Source organism: Ursus americanus, chromosome X (assembly GCF_024610735.1).
Source record: "Ursus americanus isolate L20-20 chromosome X, mUrsAme1.1.p, whole genome shotgun sequence".
In the NCBI taxonomy this organism is placed as follows: domain Eukaryota; kingdom Metazoa; phylum Chordata; class Mammalia; order Carnivora; family Ursidae; genus Ursus; species Ursus americanus.
Genome location: NC_142164.1, coordinates 65,239,918 through 65,264,127, shown reverse-complemented (window position 1 = coordinate 65,264,127; position 24,210 = coordinate 65,239,918). Strand labels below are relative to the sequence as shown.

The window sequence follows — 24,210 nt, the reverse complement described above, 5'->3', positions numbered from 1 at the left end:
CAGGCAGCCGTGACCGAAGCTCGCTTCTGATCTGTTCTAGCCTGACATAAACATTCTGAGGAACTGCAGGGTTAGGGGGCTCGCCTGGGATAAGGGACACTCGAGGGACTCGGGGTGGGGGGTGGGGGCTAAACAAACAGGACAGGTGCACTACACACGGAAACACGAGACACAAAGACAGCGGGATCTGGAGGGGAGAGCCTGAAACGGTGGGGCAACTGGCATGCTGACAGTCTCAGTCTGACATGGCCCAGCAGCAGCAGCAGAAAGGAACAACGTTGACCTTTGGGAGAGTGACAGGATGAGAGCCAAGTGCCCCCACCCTCTGCTCTTTGCTGCCTGAATCGCGCTGGTGCTAAGGAGGGGAGATGTGAGGGATGCTGAGCAAGGTGGAGGCTCGTCTTTTGTAGAGTGTGACCGGGGGCTCCGGCAGACGGTGCCTCAGTTTCTCCCTTTGTATCAAGGTTTCAAGCTTTGCAGGTAAAGTTTGAGCTAGCTGCCCTGGAAGATCACCTGTCTTGATTTGAGGGGTGTGTGTGTGAGAGAGGGAGAGAGGGCGAGCCAGGCGTGCTTAAGCATGGGAGGAACTGGGCCATGCCCCAGGACTTGAGCCATCTCTGGCACAAAAGGAGTTAATGGCAGGGACCGCGCCCCCCCGTGTCCGGGCACGCGCAGCGCGCCCCCTTGGTGCGCGGGCACAGCAGCCAGGCTGCCGGAGAGCAGATTTTGGGGATTCAGGTGCGGAGCCCTTGGCCTGGAGGCGATATGGGTGGTCCGCGGCCCGATTCAGTCGCTCGCAACAGCCCGGGGAACAGGTGAGGCCGCCTGCCCCGGTCTCTCATCCTCTAGCTGCCCATACCTTGCCCCAATCCTATCCCTTCCCAATCCCGGGCTCCTCCGCTCCCCAGCCAATGCTCCCCATCCTTCTCAACCCCCTGTTCTCCATCGGCACCCCTGACCCTCCAATCCTCCCCCGCTTCTCTTCTCTCCTCCACCTCCTCCCTGAATCCGCATCCCTATCATCCTCCCACCCATGGTCCCTCTCTTTCCACAGCCTGGCCGCATGCTCATCAAAATACCCCTACTAAGGGCCCCGGCCCTATTCCTGTATTGCACATTGCCAGTTCCCCCTCCCCCGCAGTGCAGCCCCATCCCTCTTCCATCATAGCATCTCACAGCCAGGCTCCCTCCCCCACTCTCTGCAGCCCCCCTCCCCCCAAGGCCTTTATCCTATCCTCCCCCATTCCAATGCAGCTTTGTCCCCCAATACCATTCTGGACCCGCGTAGCCCCCAATACTGCAGTTCTCGATACCAGTCCATTCCTGCACAATGCCCCTCGCCCAATACTGCTCCAGCCTCCAAAGTACCCCAGATGCCACTCTAATCCCGGAATTGCTGCCTCCCCTTGTCTTCTCCCAAATTGCAAGTTGGACCAGGATGGAGATCTTGGCCTTGGGGACGCACAGTGGGTCCTAGGGTACAGAGGGCGTTTGGGGGTCGGCGGATTTGTCTAGGTGTTCAGGGGGGAGGGGCTGCAGGGAACTGACTCAAAGGGGACCGGCATTTGGCACTGAAGGGTTACTGGAGAGGGAGGCATCCCGAAGGGGTTAATGGAATTTGTGGGGAGGGGCGGCACCGAGGGGGTTAATGGTGGGGGGGGTTGCTGGCGGGGAAGCCGTGTGAATGAGCGGTCTGTGCCCCAGAGTTGCCATGGAGACGGTGAATGGGGGGATTGTGTGAACTCAGCTGCGGACTATACCCCCCCATACACACACACACACACCCACTCCCTCCTGCCCCACCTCCCTACTCCTACCCCTTCCTTCCCTTTCCCCTCCTCCCCCCCCCACCCCGGGTGCATTCTGGGCAGTGTCTGGGATCTAACCCTCCCCACCATACTTTGCTCCCCATTTCCTCTGAGCCCCCACCCCTTTAGTCGCTTTGCCCTCCCTCCTCCTTCTTCCCTCCCTCCCTTTCTCCTTCTCTCTCTCTAGCTCTCTCTCCCTCTATCTCTCTCACCCTCCCTCTCCCTCCTTTTCCTTCCCTCTCCCTCCCTCTCTCTTCCTCTCTCTCTCTGTCTCTGTCTTTCTCTGTCTCTCTCTCTCTCACACACATTCTCATTCCCCTCTCGTGGTGGCGGCCGATTGCCGGGCGTTCCCAATCTCCCTCCCCCACCCCTTCAGCCAGTTCTTAAAGGAGCAGGCCAGCGATCTTGGAAGGCGGGAGAAATAGGGAAAACTAAATTGTGTGTGTGTGTGTGTGTGTGTGTGTGTGTGTGTGTGTCCATGCAGCAGTTTCTGTGTGCGCCTGTATGTATGTGTTCGCTGTATAACTGTGTGTCAGAAAGCCTATGTGTCTTGAGTGTGCTGCTATTTCTGTTTCTGTCTCCACCTATGTGTCACCATTATGCTGCATGTGTCTCTAGGTATTTACCTATGTGGTGTGTGTGTGTGTGATTATAGTTCAGTAAGTCTCTGTGTGTGTCTCTGAATGTATTTCGCTGTGATTCTCTGGCTCCGTGAGGCTCTCCATCTCAGAATGTGGGACTAGAGGAGGGATCTCCGTGGGTTTGGACTATATGTCTCTGTGAGCGAATATCGTGGTGTCTGTGATCCTGGCTTGGTCTCTCTCACTCCCTTTTTTGAGTCTTTGTGACTGTATCTCCGCGAGTCTCTGAGTGTGTGTCCCCCACACTCCGTTGTTTATTTTACACTGGCTGAGCATCAACAATGCCTGGGGTTCTGGGCAGCCTGGTCTCTGCCTCAGTTCCGGCACTTGTGAGTTAGAGCTAGCCGACAGAAAGGACCAACGCTTGAGAATTTGGGAGCAGCGAGGGCTGAGGAGAAATGTACAGGAGGGGCACAGGAGGGTCTGGGGACCCTGGGGTGTGGCTGTCCTGCCCTCCCCCCACCCACCCTGGTTGACCGGTGAGGGGGTCTCCTTGTGGGACGCTGTGCCTATCTTCTGCTTTTCCTGCTTATGCCTTCGAACCCCAGAGTGAGGTTAACGATCCTACCCTCTCCTGGTGTGGGAGGTCCCCGTGTGGGGTTAGTGGGTCCAGGGGTCTAGAGAGTTCACATGCTACTTTGGCTCCGGCTGAACCCCCACCCCCACCCCATGGGCTCCGCTGGCTGAGGAGTTGGAATTGGGGACTTGGACCTTGCAGTGGCAACAACTGTCACTGGGTCCATCCCCTAGGATTTTCCAACCATGGCCAGGCACACAGACAGGTTCTGAGTGGCAGTGGAGATCATCGGTGGGTCCGCAGAACCTCGGGCATGTGAGACCTCTCCTAACTGTGGGAGAACAGTCCGGAGCCCAGCAGGGCCCCCAAAGACTCTGACTCTGTGGCCATCTGGGATGACGCATACTTCCCTCTTTCCACAGGCCTGCCTGGCCCTGAGGGGGTCCCCTTTCTGAAGCTGTGGTGCTTGGACAACCTCTCTGCATTGCCGGGCACCTGTAGGTGTCCCTCGAGAGCTCGGTCTTGAGGTTCAAGTCAGTGTGGCCATGAAGGGGCTGCCTGTCGGGCTGATGCTGTGACCCTGGAGTCTGCCTTTCCTGCCAGTCCCCCTGCCCGGAACATGTGGCTGCGGCTTGGCCCGCCCTCGCTGTCCCTGAGCCCCAAGTCCACGGTTGGCCGGAGCCTGTGCCTCAGCCTGTGGTTCCTCAGCTTGGTGCTGAGGGCCAGTACCCAGGCCCCGGCGCCCACAGTCAATACTCACTTTGGGAAGCTAAGGGGTGCCCGGGTACCATTGCCCAGTGAGATCCTGGGGCCTGTGGACCAGTACCTGGGGGTGCCCTACGCAGCTCCCCCCATCGGCGAGAAACGTTTCCTGCCCCCTGAGCCACCCCCATCCTGGTCGGGCATCCGGAACGCCACACACTTTCCCCCAGTGTGCCCCCAGAACATCCACACAGCCGTGCCCGAAGTCATGCTGCCCGTCTGGTTCACTGCCAACTTGGATATTGTCGCTACGTACATCCAGGAGCCCAACGAAGACTGCCTCTACCTGAATGTCTACGTGCCCACGGAGGATGGTGAGTGCTGTGGCCAGGCACTGCGCCCTCCCTGCCTCCCCCCTCCCTGTTGTGTTTGTGGCTTGCATGTGGTCGTGTGCCCTGCAGCATGCCTCTGTCTGTCTGTGAAAATGCTTCTAACCATCACTCTGCTTGGCCTCCCCTTCCTCCTCCCTGTTCTTCCCTCTCCCAGCATTGTCTGAGCTCCCATGTGTGAGTGACACTGTTACCAGGAGGGGCCTGGCCAGGCCTGAGAGCTTTGACAGGTCTAGGGCCAGAGCGCTGGCTGGGGGTTCCCTGGGGGAGTATGGGTCACGGCTGGCAGCTGCCCACGGGAGGGTGCTGGCTCCACCAGCCCCCGCCCCGTTGCCATTCCGCCTGCTTTGAAAGGTGGTAGGTGTGTGTGGCTAAGGGAGCTGGGTGCGTGTGGGGGGCGGGGGGGGGCCAGCCTGGTGGGCATTGCTTAGGTGCCTCCTCTTTGGCTAGCCGATGCCTCCTCCCGCGGGGCTCACGCTAAGGTAAGTGACAGAAACAAGGAGATGGTGGGACAGGCTCTCTGCCATGTGCCGCCTGCAGAGCAGCTCTTGGGGCCTGGGGGGGTGGGGGGTGCATGCCCCTGGGCAGAGGCCTCCTGTTATTTTTTAGTTTTTTATTCATTTTACAGTAAAGCGGATTTCCAAGGAATGCGCCCGAAAGCCCAACAAGAAAATTTGTAGGAAAGGAGGTAGGTAGCGAGCCGGCGGGGAGGGAGAGAGAGAGAGAGGGAGGGCTGCCTGCCCACCTGCCCTTGCCCCCCAAGGACCCAGCCTTCCTTCAAGTAGCCCAGGCTCAGGGGGCGGTCGGTGAGCAGGCCTGAGCTCCACCTTAGCCAAGGGCCCTGGCTGCTCATCAGGGAGGATTTGGTGGCCTGAGGCAGGTTCAGAGCAGAAGCTGCAGCGACCCCGTTTCTTCCGATCTTCCTAGCCCCGGATTCCACCCTTATGCGTGTGCCAAAGACAGAGCCAGTGGTTCTCTCTTGAGCCACCTCGGGGGACACTCTAGGCGGCCAGGAGGGAGCCAGAGGCTCTGCCCTCTTCCTGGCAGGGCAGCCACCGGCTCATCCCTGTGTGCTCCTTCCTGGGTGCCAAGTCTAGACTCAGCTCTCCGGCCCTGAAGTTTAGACACAAGTCATTCTGCCAACCGCCCCCCACCCCTCTGGCCAGAGCACAGCTGTGTGACCAGCCCCCCCACCCCGGGCTAGTCCGGTGGCAGACCTTAGGGGTGTCTGGGAACCACAGACCCTAAAGGAGGCACGAGATCCTGAATTTTACATTTACCTCTTGCTGGGAGGAATGTGCTCCCCCGTAGAAGTAATTCTTCCCGTTCGAATACCACTTCATGTTTTCTGCAAAGCGCTTTCAGACTTAGCTCGTAAAATCCTCCCCAGGTTTCTGGAAGCTTATAAGGCAGGAATCAGTTTCCCAATTTTACAGATGAGGAAACAGGCCCAGGGGAGTGACTTGCTGCTGCTCGAGGCCCTGTCGCTGGTCTGTGGCAGAGCTGAGACCCAAACCCGGGTCTCTTGACCCTCAGGGCCATGTTCTTTCCACTATAGCATGCAAGGCAGCTCCCATCTGGTCATTCCCACCTCCCCGACTCTGAAAACAGTGGTGAAACGGGGATGGGCTGGGCCAAATTGGAAACAGGAACAGCTTAAGGAACAGGTGGAAAATCACAGCCTGATCCCTACAACCTTTTGGCAAGCTTGGAGTTTGTTTTCCTTTGAAATCCTAGGGCAGGGTTTCCCCTAGTGGGGTTGTCAGGATTCCTGGGCCCGGATGCTCCCCGCTGAGCAGGAATCTCAAGGGGGCAGATGCCGGGAATCCACATGTCGAGCGCGTGTGTGCTGAGTGCTCTTGACGCACCCAGAGCAGGGAGCGGGGCCTGTGGCTCTAGGGACAGTGTGCCACCACATCCCGCCGCCCAGGCCAGGACCGCACACGCAGCAGGCGATCCGCAAACACTTTTTCCGCACAAGTGAGGAAGCATGGTGGCATTGCAAAATACGAGTGCAGGGCTGGGAAGCACAAAGCCTGAGGAGAGAGCCCCAGCCCTCGTGCTAACTCACAGGGAGACTTCAGGCAAGTCTTTTCCTGGAAGGACCTCTGCTTCTGCCTCTGAAGGTGGTAGGGGGATCATTGGGGCCTTACCATTCCACTAGCCTGTGAATGAACTCAGGGAGAGGGTCTCTTAAACCTGCTCCTGTGGGTTACTTGCTTGGGTGGGGGGTGGGGAGGGGCAGGGAGAGAAGATGACCTTGACCCGTTGTCTAGGAGGAATGATCTCCCCAGGGTGCCAGTGAGAGCCCAGGGCAGTCCGGTCCTGAGAGTCTGGCTAGAGAGCTGACTGGAAGTTCCAGTCAAATGCAGACATTGACCCGTCAGGATCGTTGACTGTGGGCAAGGCCAGATGCTAGGCGCTCTTGGGCTGTGGAAGGCTATGAGGTAGGGGCAAGATCTAGACAGAACCAAAGGCTTCATCTCTACTCTGACGGAGCTCCTATCCTAGTACTGAAACCCAGCCGGTCCAGCTAAGCCCCACAGGCCAAGCTGGGAAATGAGTTCCAGACAGCGTGGAGGAGGGCATTTGGTCATTCCGCTGCTCAAATTAGTTCCCCATCCGGGGCCGCCTGGCCATTTGGAGCAGAATTACAGACCCGCTTCTTGGGGGAGAGGTCTCTAGGCTCGTGGTGTGCATAAGGTAGGCAGGACAGCCCGGCTGGGACCCTGCGGCAGCCCAGTGTTGGGACGGGGGCGGGGGGGGGGTGGATGGTGGGTTGAGCTGGCCTGGGCGACAGGCCTGACAACATGGGGTTGTTCCACAAGCGCTAAGCTGAAGGAGGAAAGGCGTCTATGCAGAGGAGGGTGGGACAATGCAGCAACCCAGGGGCACTCCTGGCGTTGGGGGGGGGGCAGTAGGGCCCCACCTTCTAAGTCTGTGCCCATGCCGACTGAGGGATTTCCAGGAGGAGGACCTGCCCCCTCCCCCAACTTCCACGTCCAGCAAATTGGAGGGAATTCATGTTTCAGGATGAGTAAGTCCCTTCCGTTTGGGGCGCTGTTCATTGTGTGAGTGATGATGCCCCGTGCCCCACAGGGTTTCTGAGCGCAGTCCTGGCAGGTGTTAAGACGGTAGGTGCCACCGGAAGTTCGGGAAGCTGGAGGCCATTTCTGCCCCTCTGGGCCCTGGCTGTTGCCCTAGTTGAAAAGCCATTTTGTAATATGAGGGCGGTTCCTGTTTTGATTAACAGCTGGAAGGGAATTCAGTCACCAGAGCCTGGACCAGCTGGGAAAGAGGGCTATTTGCTGCCTTCAGGCTGAGAGTATCTGGTGTCACAGACAAGAGGGTAAGCCCTAGGGTGCTGGCAGAATGACCTCTGTCTCCCCACTCTGCCCAGCGTCCGGGCAGTAGGTCCTCTTTCTCCACAGCCATGCTCAAGATGCACTTCTCATCTCCTTAGAACAGGAAGGAGAGTTGGTGCCAGCTTACCCACAGGTCCTAGATGTCTCTCTTCTCTCCTCTGCTCCCTTCTTTTCTCTCCTTCCCTTCCCTACCCCCCCAAGCTCCACCTCCTTTCTTGCTGATTTTTTCCTTCCCTCTCCCCCATCCCCAGAAAGGTGGCATGGTGCAGTGGAAAGACCATGGGCTTTGCAGTCGAGCAGACCTGGGTTTGAATCTTTCCTCTAGCGCTTCCTAGCTGTGTGATCTTGAGCAAGTCACTTTACCTCTCTGAACCTCAGTTTCCCCATCAGTGAAACAGAAATAGAGACAGTACCTACTTCATTGGGATGTGAGGATCAAACAGTATGGCAGAAGTAGAGTGTCTGGCACACGGTAAATATTCGGTCTATGGTAGGAGCTGTTATATCATTATTCCTCTGTCTCCCCCCCACCTCTGTCTCTCTCTCCATCTCTCTCATGTCCCTTTTGCCTTCTCCCATTCCTCCTTTCCCTCCCTCCCTCTCTGGCTCTCTCTAGATCTCAGAGCAGTGCTTGCTGCTCTTAGGCCTGGTTCCTGCTCACAGGAACCCTATTTGCCGTTAGCCAGAGCAGGGGGCCCCTGCGAGGAAGACCAGAGGGAAAGCTTCATCTCCCATTTACTCCTCTGGGAATCAGGGTCAGCTGAGGCCCAGCTTGAGCCTTCCCACCGGGCCCAGGTAGCTCAGGGCTGGGGGCCCCAGTACCCAGCTCTGCCCTAATAGCTCCATCTTTCCAACATTCTGGCAACACCACCTGTCACCCTCAGCGCCTGCCCCTGCTCACCAGCTCAGCCCGCCTGTGTACACATGTGCAGCCCCTGCACCCGGAGGAATCCTTTCCCTGACTGGGTCTCTGGCTCTCTGCCCTGGCCCATACGCTGCTCCCGCCTTCCTAAATGGGAAGGTAGTCGGTTGAGATGGGCTGTTGGGGCCAGGGAGGCAGGCCAGGGAGGTGCAGGGAGGCCAGCACAGCAAGGGCCTGCAACACCATCATCCTGATGAAGGTCTGGGCCTCAGCCCACCCATTCCCTCGGTTCTTGCCATCCCTCCTGCCTGTCCTGGGCCCAAGCCCAGAGCTGGCTTGCTGGGCCACACTGCAGTCATGCTGTTTTTGAATTCTCTCTCTGTTTTGTTCTCTGTTCTGTGCTGTTGTGTCTCCCCGTGTCTGGTCCCCAGGATCCGGCGCTAAGAAACAGGGCGAGGACTTAGCGGATAATGACGGGGATGAAGATGAAGGTATTTGGGGGCTGCAGGGCGCGGCGGCTGGTGCATGGCACAGAGCCCCTCCCCTTCTCGATGGGGAGAAGCCCCGTCTGTCTGTCTGTCCGTCCGTTGGTGTGTTTCTGTTCCTATACGAGGCTGTTGGGCTGTTCATCCATCTTTGGCCTGGTTGGCCGCTGGGAGTTCCAGGGTGATGGACACGGCTGGCTGGCGGGAGCAGGGGACCACAAGCAGAGCCATGGGGAGGGCGGCCTCCTCGCCCTGGTCCTCTACCCCCATCCTCAGTCCTATAGTACAGAAGCGGGCACTGCCAGAGACAGCTCCCCCCCACACACACATCTTCTGTGGCTCACGGGCACCTTCCCCTACTGATCAGCAGGGAGAGTGGAGAGAAAGCAGGGCAGAGGGAGGGTGAGGAGAGGCACAAAGGAGACCGGATGGCGAGGACATACCTGGGTTTCACTGCGGAGACACCTGTGTTTTGCGAGGAGACCGGCTCCTGGGAGAGGGGCCCAGCAGGACGCTAAGCTGAGGAGTGAGGCAGTGACAACCAAAGGGGCTGGAGATTAGCACCACCTAGAACCTCCCCGGCCTCCTCCCAGAAAAAGAGACATGGCCTCGGGGCCACGGGCTGCAGTAGGCTCCAGACAGGGCCAGGAAGGCGTGGGCTAAAATGCCAGGCTGAGGCCTGGACGCCACAGCCCAGTCAGTAGATGGCATAAGATCCTTGCGTGATGGTTGAACCAGTCTGCCTTCCTCCTTGGGAAAAAAGGTTGTGTTTGCTTGGCAGCAGAGAACATTCCCTTCTACCTCCCTGCCCTGGCCCTGCCCCTCCACCCCTGGAGGAGCCAGACAGCTGGGGGGGGGGGCGGTCAGCTGGTGGCTGGTAGGGCTGCGCTGGTGTGGCAGAGTGTTGGTCCAGCTCACACACTGAAAGGCTGCAGGTCGAGGTGGTCAGGCCAGGAGCCTTCTCCTGACTGCCCAGCCCCAGTGCTGCCGCTGTGCTGTCTGGCCTCGGAGCAGCCGCTTGGAGGTCTCTCACTGAATGGCCTCTGGGGAGGCTCCATCTTCATCCTAATGCTGACGGGGGACCGGGGGGGGGGGCGGCCGAGCAGGGTGGGGGAATGTCTCATTCTTAGTTCTGCCCCTCTCCTTTCTCCCGTCCCCAGTGCTTCCAGTTAAGTCTGCCTGATGCCCAGGGGACAATGGGGTAAATGAGCACATGGCTGAGAAACCATGTCACTAAGGTTTCCTCCACCCCATCGCTGCCATTCACTCCCTCTTACCCACATCCTTCCTTGTTCTCTCCCTGTGCCACCCCTTCTTCCCACCCCTCTTGTCTCTGTCTGCACTGGGGGACGGCTGCTGCCAATGGCCGTATTTCCATGTAACTGGTCTAGTTTTGGGGGTTCCAGGGCTTCCCAGCCCCCACTCTCTGAAGCCATGTCAGGTCCCAGGACTCCTGGGTGCCCCGGGGCAAGGACTCACTTGAGCCAGCTAAGAGACCAGCCCTGCCTCTTCCTCCTGTTCCTGGTCCCCAGGGCCCAGCCTGGGCCTACCTAGGCCCAGCCGTAGCAGGTGTGGCTGACTGCCTTCAGCTGGGAGGCTGAAACTGGAGTCTGTAAAACCATCTCTGGCCGAGGCTCGAGCTCCGGGCCGAGCAGCCCCATGAGTCCCGCCCTCAGCGTGGGTGGTGGTGTCCTGGCACCTGGGATAGCTTTGCCACCCACGACCCCCCCCCCCTCAGGGCTCGTGGGGGTGGGGGAGGAAGGGCATCCTACCCAGCCTGTGTCTCACCCCTTCTCCTTGCAGACATCCGGGACAGTGGCGCTAAGCCCGTCATGGTCTACATCCACGGAGGCTCTTACATGGAAGGGACAGGCAACATGATTGATGGCAGCGTCCTCGCCAGTTACGGCAACGTCATCGTCATCACCCTCAACTATCGGGTTGGAGTGCTAGGTATGGTTCTCTGCTAGCTGCCTTGAAGGAAGCTTGGCTTTTCAAGGAAGGAGGAAAGAATGCTGGGGATTTAATGCTGGCTTTGGTTCTCTAGCGGGTGCCAATGTCCAGAGTCAAATGTTGGCATCACACGGTCCCTACCCAAGTGCTGGGAGCTTCCCCACGTTCCCAGGCCCTTCCCTGGAATGTCGTGGGAAATTCAATTTAACCTCCACACTTTCTCTTAAGTCTCAAGCCAGGTCTCTGCTTTCAGACCGTTGCTTGCCTGAGTTTCACAGGGTCCGTGAATTTTCTAGAGTCCTTCCCCCATCCATCCCTACCCACCCAGGCCCACATCCCTAAAAGCCCCACAGATACACAGATACTCCTTCTAGCCAGTCACATATCCACACGCTCACATACCCTCCCATGTCCACACATCCACACTGCCCACCGCACACCCCATGCATACTACTATTTCTCATTCACCCCAGAAACACACACATATACCCGTACACATATAGACCCCCACATCCACAGCTACAGGCTGCCTCTCGCACACGCATGTTCCCTCACCACTCCATAAACACTCCACCCATACAGTGTTCCCCGCACACATAGCCACATACCATATACCCCTATCCACTCCACATCCATACCCCATATGTGCACAGATCTCTCGGACTCCCCCTCATTCCCGTGTATCTCTCCCTCCACATCTCCATATCCTCATCTACACCCACACTCACACTTCCTTCTACCCCCACGTGTACGCTCTACACAAAGACTCACACCCTGCACAGCCGCATCCACACACAAACCCCACACGCTTATACCTTGAATGTATGTAAGTATTCCTTCCGTGTATACGCGCACATACCCATATCCCCCTGCACACCCCACTTCCACATCCACTCGAACACCCACATGCGCGCGTATGTCCCTCACCTTCCCCGTGGAAACGCAAACCGATATTCCCCCTCCCTATGCATATATATCCATACCTGCACGTCCACACCTCCTCACGCCGCACATCCACAAATACTACACACACACCCCTCAGATCCCTGTTTCCACGTCTCCATGCGCGTCCCAGGCGCTGCATGTACGTATCTCTCTGCCATATACACACACCCAGAGACTTCCTACACGTATACCCACATTCCCACGTATACACACACACGCACATAGACACTCCTCCCGTACACACACGTACATATTCCCCCACCCACCCTACCCAACAAACACATACACACTCATGTACCCCCACTTGGCCTCAGATCCATACTCACGCACACACCTCTCCTTACCCCCACACGAGCGCATAACCCATGCTTACATACCCCGTGCATATATATACACACACGTACTCATTTCTACTACTCTCTCCACGCCCACATCCCATATACTCCCACACATACACGCTTACTTCCCAAATGCCTCCTCGTAGCACCCTGTGCCCTTCCCCCACACCCCCTGCCATATGCCCGCTGGTCTTGGTGATGTAGGCTGCCCCTCTGTGCTGTCTGTTCCTTGCTGACTGTTACTGCCTACCCGAGGCCAGGGTCCTGAGGTAAACAAGTACCTTAGAGAGGGAGATGCAACATAGCGGGTCTTGCTCCCTTTCGGACACTCACCCAGGCCTCCGAGGGCACATGCAGCCGCGTAGCCCTGTGACAGCGGGAGGCAGACAGCTTCTTGCCTGAAGGGCTGGTGTCTTCCAGGTTCCAGTGGAGGGGGAGGCTAGGCCGTGCATCAAGTCTGGAGGCCTGGGTGCCGCACCAGCCATGGTATGACTTCTTCCCTGCCCACTCAGCTGACAGGACCTTATTTTAATTTGCTTCAGAGTGTATTGTTTTTGTCAGTTCCAGTCCCAGAGGGCCCGGTGCTGCGTGTCACTTCCGGTACAGTTTACGAGCCCAGAAAGGCAAACTTTTCTTTTTTCTTTTCTTTCTTTTTTTTTTTTTAAAAGATTTTATTTATTTATTTGTCAGAGAGAGCACAAGCAGGGGGAGGGACAGGCAGAGGGAGAAACAGGCTCCCTGCTGAGCGCGCAGCCCGACATGGGGCTCAATCCCAGGACCCTGGGATCACGACCCGAAAGCAGACACTTAACCGACTGAGTCACCCAGGTGCCCCAAGGTGACCTTTTCTTGACTTACCCTCAACACTCGGTGGGCTAGCAAGACACCTTTTTGGGGTTCAGATTGGAGAAGTGATATTCCCTGAAAACGGTGGAGCCCATGTCCCTTCAAGTGGCATGTGGATCCCGGGGATGAAGTGCGCATGGTGTCTCTCGGCGCTCTGGTAGGCTTGGGTTTCATGGTGCGGCCACTGCTCCTCTGTCTTTCCGAGTTGCCCCAGACATCCCGGCAAGTCTCTCTTGAGTGTTCTGTCCTGTTAAGAAAGGGGATCTGAGTCTCTGACAGTAAAGGGGAAGTGAAGGTGGCTATGAAGCCACACGCTAGGGCTGCACAGTTCCTGAAGAGTCGGGAATTTCCAGAAGGAAGCTCACACACATAACCAGCGACGCACACGGTAGTTGAAGGCCAGAAGGAGTTTTGCCACCGTATTTTCTTAGTGAGAGTGATGGAAGATGTTCAACTCGGCTGCTTTTTAAAATGAGACATGCAGAGCTCCATTCTGTCGGTTTTATTGGAAAGCACAGAGAGTACAAAGAATGTGCCTCGGTTCCGTATGATTGGACCAGCTAGGAATGCAGGAAAAGAAAGGGTGGAGGAGCAGGGGGAAGGAGGGGAGAAAGTGAGGAAGAGAAGAAAAGGACAGGGGGAGAGAAAAGGGGACAAGAGTGACACCGAGCAAGGAGACAGGAAGGAGAGATTCAGGATTTGAAGCATCACTTTGACAGCTGTGGGCTGCCCAGGGCCTGTCGCCGCTGAGCGTTCCCTATGGTATCCTGGTTTGCTGATTACCTGACAACCCTCCTGCTTCTCTAATCGTGAGGCTTCTACATCAGAAGCTCCTAACCTTTGGGGGAGTCGTGGACCCCTTTGAGGTTCTAATGAAAGCTATGGACTTTTTCCCCAGAAAAAGGTACACACACACACACACACACACACACACACACAAACCTATAGAAATGGTTCTGTGGACACCACTGAAACTCATCGACGAAACTCAGGTTAAGAACCCACCCCCGCCCCGCCCACTTTACAACCCCCCAACTCATTCCTCATTCAGATAACCAGAATGGCACATCTGGGGACAGGAATATTATTCTTTGGGCTTCGGCTGTGAATGATCAACATAACATTACCCAAACCTCAGAAGGAGTCACAAACTGAGATTTGGTCCAAAGTTCCCCATCACCTACTTCCTGTGTCTCCTTCACTGCCCGCTCTGCAGCACAAATGTAATCAGTAAGCCACTGATTGGATTCCGGGTACATGCAAGAGGTTTCTGTCTCTCGGTGCCAGATGTAGAGCCTAGATCTGTCCCTGACACTTGGGGATTTTGTTGCATAGCTGAGACTCGGTTGTTCTGTGTCTTCATGCATCCCAGATCAGGCAGCCGGTTTGGGACCCCCAAAAGCACGCACACGTTCACCCTTCCTTCAGCTTCTCTGGAAGCACGGAGCCCAGAAAAACGGTTTACTCTGAGGTGTTTCTTTGGACATCTCAGGTGACTCATCTATTTGGAGAATGCCACAGGCCAGTCCATGGACCCCATCTTATTATTTGAGGAGCCCCCATGGGGCTCGAGACCAACACAAGAAAGGGGACCCCAGCAAGATATCAGACATGGATATCCCCGGGGCTCAGGAAGTAGGGGCTTGTCAGGTTTTCATCTGGGTTCCAGAATTTAATCGTACATCTTTGCTCGGGTACCCTTCAGGCAAACCGGACACCTGGTAAACGCCAAGCCTTGAGGGACAGAGATGTGTGGGTTTGGTACGATGTGCCGGGTGCCCTCGTCTTCTGTTGACAGGCGCCTTACCACGGACTGCAGTGTCAACCTGAGCCCGGGGAGCCGGTCTCAGGTTTATTCTGACCGTTCACGAAGTGTGTGGTGTTTCAGCCCCCCTTCTCACGTGGTTTCCGTGGATGGCTGAGTTTACTGGGGCCCTAGCAGTGAGCGACGGCGCTCCCACACCGCCAGGTTTTGTGTGTTCATGGTTGGTCACGTTCACTGGCTCCTCTGCCTCAGCCCATTGGATCCAGCGCTTCACGCAGGACTCTTGTAGTTGAGACGGTTGACGTGGCATCATCCGCGTGCTTCCGCGCTTCTCGTCCCGGGGTTGCTGGGAGCCAAGGGAGCAGAAAGGGATGGTTGGCTCCTCCACCCAGCCCTTTCAGGCCTTTGTTCCCAGCCCAGGGAATCGAGACACGCTGGTGAAATCTACTTTACTACGTTCAAACAGCGGGCTCTGCGTGCTGATAGGACAGATGCATTGACACATTTCACGGAACGCTACCTCGGCCAAGGCCGAAGTCAAGTCTGCTGCGGCTTAAGTAAGAGAGAAGGGGAGGAAAATATGGAGGAAGGAGAAAGGCAGGGAGAGAGGACAGGAGGGCTAAGAGAAATGCGTAGTTGTTCTTGATGAAGGGTCTTGGGCTTGGACAGCTGGGTCGGATCTCGGTCAGCAGACTTTTTCAGACTCGCACAGCACCTTCAGTGTGTGAATGGGCCAGGCAGAGGAGGGGCTGGTGCCCTTGTCTGGAAGAACAAGGGCTCCTCCGTTCATCCTCCTTCAGGCTTTCTCGAATTCCTTCACATTTCCTCACCCGGAACCTGGAGCTAGAGAAGGCTTGCGACTAGGTCCTGAGAGGAATAACTAAGTACTTTACATCCTTAATTGTACCAAATGTAAATTAATAACACCCTTGAAGAGGGTGAAATGAGCTCTTTCGCAGAAGCTAGAAGCAGGAGGACCCGAGAAAGACAGGGATGAGGTCTGGCACCTGCTTGAGTCTATCTGAATTCAGTCTCTGCCCGTGGCCTGCCAGGACTGTCAGAGAGCTCCCTGTGAGCTGAGGGGGCCTCCCCAAATGTGGCCGCTCACAAAGTTGATCCCAGGTACTGCAAAGGAGCTTTTAAACGGGGAGTCCAAAAAGACCGGTCCAGGTAGGGGTGTCCAACGTGTAGGAGCACCACAACTACCCACCTGGAAAGAACCCTTCTGAAAGCCTAGGGCAGGAGAAGATCGAGCCTTCCAAGGAGCCCAGGGATCAAGGAAGGGAGATGAAATGAGGCAGCACGATTAGTCTCAAATGGAAGCAGGGTGGAGGGGAATATAGGACATCTCTGTGGGATAGCCAGCAGGTGGGCGGGAAGGTGGTCTCCATGGCAACCAGTCTCCACAGCAGCAAATCCCAGCAGGTGGGTGGGAAGGTAGTCTCCATGGTGACATGTCTCCTCAGCAGCAAATCCCAGTGGGTGGGCGGGCGGGAAGACCTGTTTCTGTGGTAACACACTGCACTGACTTCCCCATTTCTCCACCAGATGAAAAAGATGGTCTCACCCGGTGGTTTTCTAACTTTAGCAGGCCCCAGAATCACCTGGAGAGCTTGGGAAAAACAGATTGCTGGGTCCCCCTCCCCAGAGTTTCTGATTCATCGGGTCTTGGGAGGTGGGGACATGAGAACCCACCCTGAGAATGAGGGGAAGGGGCCACCTGAGGCCCTGGAACAAGGTGCAGATGGACTAACATGGACGGGAAGGGCAAGCAGAGCTTAGGGATCATTGCCTTTCGGGACCCTCCCTTCCTTCAGAGAGAGGAGGAAGGGGAAAGAGAAGTAATTATAGACTTAACAGAGTGCGGAGCGTATTAGAGATGCTTATGTTTGGTTTATCCTGGCTACAACTCTTTGAAGTATTTTTATCTCCGTTTTACAGAAGAGGAAACTATAGCCCAGATATTTTAAATAACTTGCCCAAGGCTATACGGTCAGTAAGTGGTAGAGCTGGGACACGCACGAACCAAAGACCATCTGACTCCAGGATCCCTGCTCTTTGCAGTCTATGTCGCCCTGGTTGGGGGGGGGGTTGGGTAATGTCCTGGAGAGCACATCAGGGGCCTGGCCATTTGCAGTTTTTGCGGCTTAAGTCTCCCAGCTGGAGGCGTCCTCTCAAATAGTCTGGAGACCCCCTCCCTCCACACTGGAGAATGGGGGTGGGGGGCAAGGAGCCGATCCTTCCTATATTGAGAAGCTTGCAAGCTGCAGCTTGCAGAAAGGAGCAATGGTACCTGGTAGCTATAGGTGGAAAGACCCACGCTGTGTGCCTCTCCTCCGTCCTCATGCCCCCGCCCTGTCTCCCGCTTGCCACCATAACCCCCAATCCCCCATCCCTCTGCTTTCACTGTCCTCATGCCCTTTGTCGAATCCAGGTTTCCTGAGCACCGGCGATCAGGCTGCCAAGGGCAACTATGGGCTCCTTGACCAAATCCAGGCCCTCCGCTGGGTGAGCGAGAACATCGCCTTCTTTGGTGGCGATCCCCGCCGTATTACAGTCTTCGGCTCAGGCATCGGTGCATCCTGCGTCAGCCTCCTCACGCTATCGCATCACTCCGAGGGTGAGTAGCGCTTGGGGCCAAACCTCAACGAGCAAAGTGCCGGCTGCCCACCCTGAGCCTCAGGCCTCCCGGGGTTCAGAGTGCCCAGGGGAATCAGCTGGCCCTCTTCTACCCGCTTGGCATCCCTTTGGGGAGAAGTGGAATGGAAATGTGCCTCTCGGGGGGAAGAAGTCCTTCTCCCAGTGTGAGAGAGGGAAAGAGAGAATCGAGAATCCCATTTACATCTTGAGAAAGTAAAATCCTCCTGTTGTGGGAGTCGGGTTTGGGTGAGTGGGAGTAGAATGTCTATCTGAAGGACAGTGGGGGTTTTTTTGGTGGTGGTTTTTTTTTTTTTTTTTTTTGGCAAGGGAAATCTTTCAGTTTGGGAAGGCCATGTGACTTCAGGATAGAGATCTCGGGTGGGAATTAGTTTTTAGGTGTAAGAAACACTCATTCTCTGCCTTTCTCTCTGAAGAACAAGTCTGTACAGGAGGAGAACTGTCCTTAAGTGGGGAGATGGGTCTGAACAGTGAGGATCGCTAACCTGTGGCGTGGGCCTTTTCTGAGGGGTGGTGATTGACCTCGTAGCCCACACCAGACCTCCTCCCAGGCTGGGCAACCCAAAGGCACACTCTCATTCTTAGCCCAGACGAAAGCCTCTCTCCTTGCTCTGCTAGTGACTCTTCAAGGGAGCCAAGCAGGCCCTCTTTGGCCCAGCAGGAAAAGTTCTCTTCACCTCTGGACTGTAGAACACATTCTATCTCTGAGAGCCAAAGATGAGCTTCTCATGAAGAAGAGATCTTCCTGAAATAGGTGCCCTTCTCTCAAGGAAGGAAATCTGTGAGAGAGGGCAAGGTTTTTTTTGTTGGAATCAACCCCGTGAGTGAGGGATATTCTCACAGGAAGACTTTCGATGCCCTCTTGGAAGAAGGCCTGTCTGTCTGAGAGAGAAAAATCACCTTCTCTGACCTAGACATTCTGCCTCTGTCCCTCCAGGGACTACCCCGGTGAGGGAAGACCAGGGTGGGTTCTGCATCACACCTTAGAATGTGTTTCCAGGTGACAGTGATGGGAACAGGGATCCCTTTCTCCACAAAGGGGGGTGAGGTGACTGCCTGTGAGGGTGCCTCTGTCTGAAAAGAGGATTGGTGCCTCCTCTGATTGGGAACTATTTCCCTGGGAGGAGAAGGCCTTTCTTGGAGTGGTGCTGCATTCTGTCTCCGAAGGGGCCTGGCTACCATAAAGAGTTGTTCTTTCAGTCTTCTGCAACTGATTCATGGAGAATCATCTTTTGAAAAGTGAGGCTCTCTCTTAAGTAGTAATCTATATTTCTCTCCCTCTCTTTCTACGCATGCCAACTGCCTTTCTCTCAGAGGAAAGGAACTGTGTGCCTGAGGGCCAGATGATCCCTTACTTGGGAATGTTGGGGCCAGGGAGAGCATGATACCCCCTTTTCTTCTTGGGGGGCAGGAAGAATCATCCATTTTTTTAGTTTGGAGGACTGGCTCCCTCTTTGCTAGGGGAGAATCTGGATCTGAGGCATTAGTAGCTTCAGGAAAAGGAAAGTCTCTGTGGAGACTACATGCTGGGAGGGCACGTTCCCTGGAGACATTGAGATCCCAAGGCCTTTGCCCTCGGGAATCTTTCCCCAAAGTCCGAGAATGTGAGGCTCTCTCCTGCCTGCATTTCTCATCTCTCATGAAAAAGACCCCTTTGTGGTGGAAGCGCCAGCTCCCTGGTGGTGTGCTGGCACAGAGCTGGGCCCAGCTGGGCAGGAAGCAAGAAGGGAAGACAAGGAGAGATAAAGAGAAGGAGCATAAGGAAGCTGATGTCTGGGACCCAACGGGTTAATTCTTTCTGGCATTTCCTTAACCCCCAAGTTACCAACCCTCATCCCAGAGCAAGGAAGCAAGAAGCAGGCAGGGGATCAGTCAACGCAGGGGCCCAGCAACCCCTCCTCTGGTCCTAATCCATCATCCCAGCCGGAAGGTCCCTTCTTCCTTCGTAGCTCATTGCACCCATAGGGTAGCCTCAGTGACAGAGGAGTTTAATTCGTCCCTCAGGGACAGGCAAGGGAGGCCTAGGCTGTGGGGGACGCGACGAATCTGACCTGGTGCTGCTTGTCTTCTGTAGGGCTTTTCCAGAGGGCCATCATCCAGAGTGGTTCTGCCCTCTCCAGCTGGGCTGTGAACTACCAGCCGGTGAAGTATACCAGCCTGCTGGCCGACAAGGTAGGCTGTAACGTGCTAGACACGGTGGACATGGTGGACTGTCTTCGTCAAAAGAGTGCTAAGGAGCTGGTAGAGCAGGACATCCAGCCAGCCCGCTACCATGTGGCCTTTGGCCCTGTGATTGATGGCGATGTCATTCCTGATGACCCTGAGATTCTCATGGAGCAGGGCGAGTTCCTCAACTATGACATTATGCTAGGTGTCAACCAGGGCGAGGGGCTCAAGTTCGTGGAAGGGGTGGTGGACCCCGAGGATGGCGTCTCTGGCACTGACTTTGACTACTCAGTCTCCAACTTTGTGGACAATCTGTATGGCTATCCTGAGGGTAAGGACACCCTGCGGGAGACCATCAAGTTCATGTACACAGACTGGGCAGACCGTGACAATCCGGAGACACGCCGCAAAACACTAGTGGCTCTCTTCACTGACCACCAGTGGGTGGAGCCCTCGGTGGTGACCGCCGATCTGCACGCCCGCTATGGCTCACCTACCTACTTCTACGCCTTCTACCATCACTGCCAGAGCCTCATGAAGCCTGCTTGGTCAGATGCAGCTCATGGGGACGAAGTACCCTACGTTTTTGGTGTCCCTATGGTAGGCCCCACTGACCTCTTCCCCTGCAATTTCTCCAAGAACGACGTTATGCTCAGTGCTGTCGTCATGACCTACTGGACCAACTTTGCCAAGACCGGGTAAGGAGAAAGTGGGGGTTGTTCTTCTCTGGGACCCCAGCATGCCTTCCCCTCTGCTCCTCTATCTAAACCTCTTCCATCATTTCCTTTTTAAAAGATACTCCCGCAAATCTTGCTTGGTGACCTCTTCACCCCCTTCCTACTTCCTCCTCTGGAGACTTTCGTGCCATTTCTTCCCTCAAAAATGTGGTCGAGTCTCAGAACTCAGTTAGCATTAGGACTGAGCAGCAGGGAGAGTTACTGGCAGAACTACAGGATTTAAGGTTAGATGGTCAGAGGCCAAGTGAAGTGGGAATACAGTACTTTCATAAAGAGCTTTTCAAGGGTTCTTGGAAAAACTGGGCAGCCAAAAAGATTGGTGGATGCTCGGTAGCACGGGAGAAGAAAAAGCATCTATACAATGACCTTACAGGATGGGCACAGGGAAGGATGAGCCAGTGTCCCTGATATGGTGGGCAATAGGAATTCAAGGCCCGGGGAAGAGGAGAGATGTGGGTAGAGGGAGGGACCCTGAAAAAAATGGAAATGTGGGAAGTTCTGGACCGGGGAAGAGGTTCAGAAGTGGGTGTGAGAGGAAGAATGCTGGGCCCTTTGCTCACCTAGGTAGAGTGGTGACCCCAGATTTCCATGTGGTATTTCAGGGATCCCAACAAGCCGGTCCCCCAGGACACCAAGTTCATTCACACCAAGGCCAACCGCTTTGAGGAAGTGGCCTGGTCCAAATACAATCCCCGAGACCAGCTCTACCTTCACATCGGGCTGAAACCAAGGGTCCGCGATCATTACCGGGCCACCAAGGTGGCCTTCTGGAAACACCTGGTGCCCCACCTATACAACCTGCATGACATGTTCCACTATACGTCCACGACCACCAAAGTGCCGCCCCCGGATACCACCCACAGCTCCCACATCACCCGCAGGCCCAACGGCAAGACCTGGAGCACCAAGCGGCCGGCCATCTCCCCTGCCTACAGCAATGAGAATGCCCAAGGGTCCTGGAACGGGGACCAGGATGCAGGGCCGCTCCTGGTGGAGAACCCTCGTGACTACTCCACCGAATTAAGTGTCACCATCGCTGTAGGGGCCTCCCTCCTGTTCCTTAACGTTCTGGCCTTCGCCGCTCTCTACTACCGCAAGGACAAACGGCGTCAGGAGCCTCTGCGGCAGCCCAGCCCTCAGAGGGGAGCCGGGGCCCCTGAATTGGGAGCTGCTCCTGAGGAGGAGCTGGCAGCATTACAGCTGGGCCCCACCCACCATGAATGTGAGGCTGGTCCCCCCCATGACACACTGCGCCTCACTGCGCTGCCCGACTACACACTGACCCTGCGTCGTTCCCCTGATGACATCCCACTCATGACACCCAACACCATCACTATGATTCCCAACTCCCTGGTAGGGCTGCAGACATTGCACCCCTATAACACCTTTGCCACAGGGTTCAACAGTACTGGGCTGCCCCACTCACACTCCACTACCCGGGTATAGCTCCAGACCAGAGCACAGCCTATCTCCTGGCTCCCTCCCTCCCAGATCCACGGACACACATGCACACACAGACACACATACACACACACACACACACACACACACACAGAGACATGTACAGACATATATGTATACGCACGCACCCACACCCGACAGCAGACCCACCTGCACAAACATAGACAGATGTGGACATGCACCCGCATGTGCAAAAACACAAATAAGGAAGTAAACCTGAACAAACCCTTCAAATGGGGACGCAAGTGAGTCCTTGAGAAACCGAGGACCTGTGGAACAGCAACTGAAGCCAGCTCCCTGAGCCTGATCACAGACACTCCTGGGGGACCGAAAGCACCAGCTGGACACCCCCTTGGTGCTCACCTTCCGCCTCTCTTGGAACTGCACCACCCACCAACTCCAGACTTGGGAGCTTTAAAGAGCAGAGTAGCTCTTTCTCCCCCAGACTTGGTCTTTTTTCTGGGTCTTGTTTTTGTTGATTTTTTAAAATAATTTTGGAACACATGCTTCTCCAACCCATGAGTGCAAAGAGGTTCCGGAAGGGAGGCTCCAGGCCTATGTCTGTCTGGCTCTGGAACCCCCAGTGCTCACACAATCCGCTGAGGAACATGACCCCCAAGAAAGAAACAGATTTGAGCAAGACCATGGGGTGGAAGGAGGAAGGGGCTACTGCTGGATGGGGTTGGAGAGCCATAGGGGAGAACTCTCCAGGCATCTCTGTGTCCCTGTGGAGGGCTGTAGAGACTGCAGGGTGACCTGCTTTCCCCCAAAGGCCAGGAGCATTGGCCTGGCTAGACCAGGGGACCCTAGATTTGGTGAATGAGGTTCTGGTAGAGGCTGTCATTATCTGGCCCCTGGGTGTAATCTGGGTTCTGCCTCTGCCCTTGGGGTAATGGTATCAGAAATTCGCCCCATTTTCTTTACAGAGTCTCTTTTGTGTCTGTCATTTCTCTTTCAAAAAGGCGGTGTTTTTTTTTTTGTTGTTGTTGTTGGCTTTTTTTTTTTTAAAGAAAAGTTCTTAAAACACTAACGGAAACCCATGGAGTTTGTCCTTTGTAAAAATTTTAAACACAGTGTCTTGATATAAAAATAAAAAATCCAGTTAGCACTCCCAACCTGCCTCCCTTGCACAGGCCTTGCCCCAACAGACCTCCCAGCAGGGTGCCCCTGTGGGCTAGGAATCCAGCCTGCCTCTGCATCCTGTGCCTTTAAGCTGAGACAAGTCTGGGCTACAGTCTGCAGCTGCCCCCCCCCCATGCAGGCCTGTCCAATCTTAAGCAGGTTGCGGTCCCTGTACCCCCTGCCCCACCCCCAACGTTCTGGGTTCTTGCGGCTGAAGCTTTCTCTCAGCACCAGGGGCCTCCTAATGAAACGGCAAAAAATAACACTTCCTCCTCCTCCATCCTCCTCCTCTTCCTCCTCCCACTCACCGCAGCCAGCCGCTGCAGCCACCACCACCATTACCACCATCCTGACCCCATCCTGGACTGGGGGCTGGGAGGAGGTGTGAGCTCTAACAGGGCTGAAGTTCTTTCTCATATCTGACTCCAGTGCGCCATCAGATATGCGGACCCCCTGGCCTTGGGGGACTGACAGAGCAGGTGCCCTCTCTTCCCCAGGGATACTTGATTCCGGTTCTGTGACTTACACGTGGAGAACTCACTGGAGCCCTGGCAGTGATTTCTCTCTCTTTCCGGGATTGCCATCAGAGGCTCGCCCGTCAACCCCGGGTCAGGAGGGCGGGTTCAAGGGGGGCTCCACAGGGTTAGCATGATGGTGGTTCACATTCTTCTCAGCGACTTGAAGGACCTAACCCAGGAGTCTGCTCATCAAGTGTGACAGTTGGGCAGGGTTGCTGATACCTCAGAAACCAGGAATAGGATTCTCCGAAGTGACCCTGACAAAGTGAGGGAGATGAGCCAACACAACAGGGCGATGTTCAGATGGGATGAACCCAAGATAGTGCAAGGACCAAAACTGAGAACTAATATACTAATGTGGTACGTGGAGACGAGAGAGCTGGCCAATGACTGGCTGGACACAGTTTGGTCAAAAGAGGAAAAAAGGGGGCGCCTGGGTGGCACAGTCGTTAGGCACCTGCCTTTGGCTCAGGGCGTGATCCTGGCGTTCCGGGATCGAGTCCCACATCGGGCTCCTCCGCTGGGAGCCTGCTTCTTCCCCTCCCACTCCCCTGCTGTGTTCTGTCTCTCGCTGGCTGGCTGTCACATAAATAAATAAAATCTTTAAAAAAAAAGAGGAAAAAAGAAGTGGGGGGAGGGTGACAGGGTGGGTCACAAGTTGAATGAGCCCATAGTGTAGAAATGGTGTTCTCCCTCCCTCCCTCTTCCTTCTCTCTCTCCCTGCCTCCCTTTCTTCTTTCCAAAACTAATGTGACTACTAGCATCTAATAACAAAAATATAGCATGGAGTTGCTGGGAAGTAATCTGAGTCCAAGTTTTAGAATTGGAAGTAACCTCAAGGGCACGTAGTCCAACCCACTTATTTTTATAACCGGGAAAGTGGGCCCAGAAAAGCCCAACATTTTCTAATGCCCAGTTAGCATTAGAAACAG

General features: G+C 55.6%; 1 protein-coding gene across 4 annotated transcripts; it reads left to right on the top strand.

Annotated features, from left to right (window-relative positions):
- The first annotated feature begins 699 nt into the window (after positions 1-699).
- NLGN3 (neuroligin 3) lies at positions 700-22,747 on the top strand. 4 transcript variants are annotated; one of them, XM_087859494.1, is made up of 8 exons: positions 700-815; positions 3,389-4,042; positions 4,686-4,745; positions 8,716-8,775; positions 10,573-10,722; positions 17,051-17,236; positions 19,349-20,138; positions 20,780-22,747. In XM_087859494.1, the coding sequence occupies exons 2-8, from the start codon at positions 3,586-3,588 to the stop codon at positions 21,621-21,623; spliced, it is 2,547 nt and encodes an 848-aa protein (XP_087715620.1). In that variant the 5' UTR covers positions 700-815; positions 3,389-3,585; the 3' UTR covers positions 21,624-22,747. The 4 variants fall into 4 exon arrangements, with proteins under 4 accessions (XP_087715620.1, XP_087715617.1, XP_087715618.1 ...); XM_087859491.1 differs by lacking the exon at positions 4,686-4,745; XM_087859492.1 differs by lacking the exons at positions 4,686-4,745; positions 8,716-8,775.
- The last annotated feature ends 1,463 nt before the right edge of the window (positions 22,748-24,210 follow it).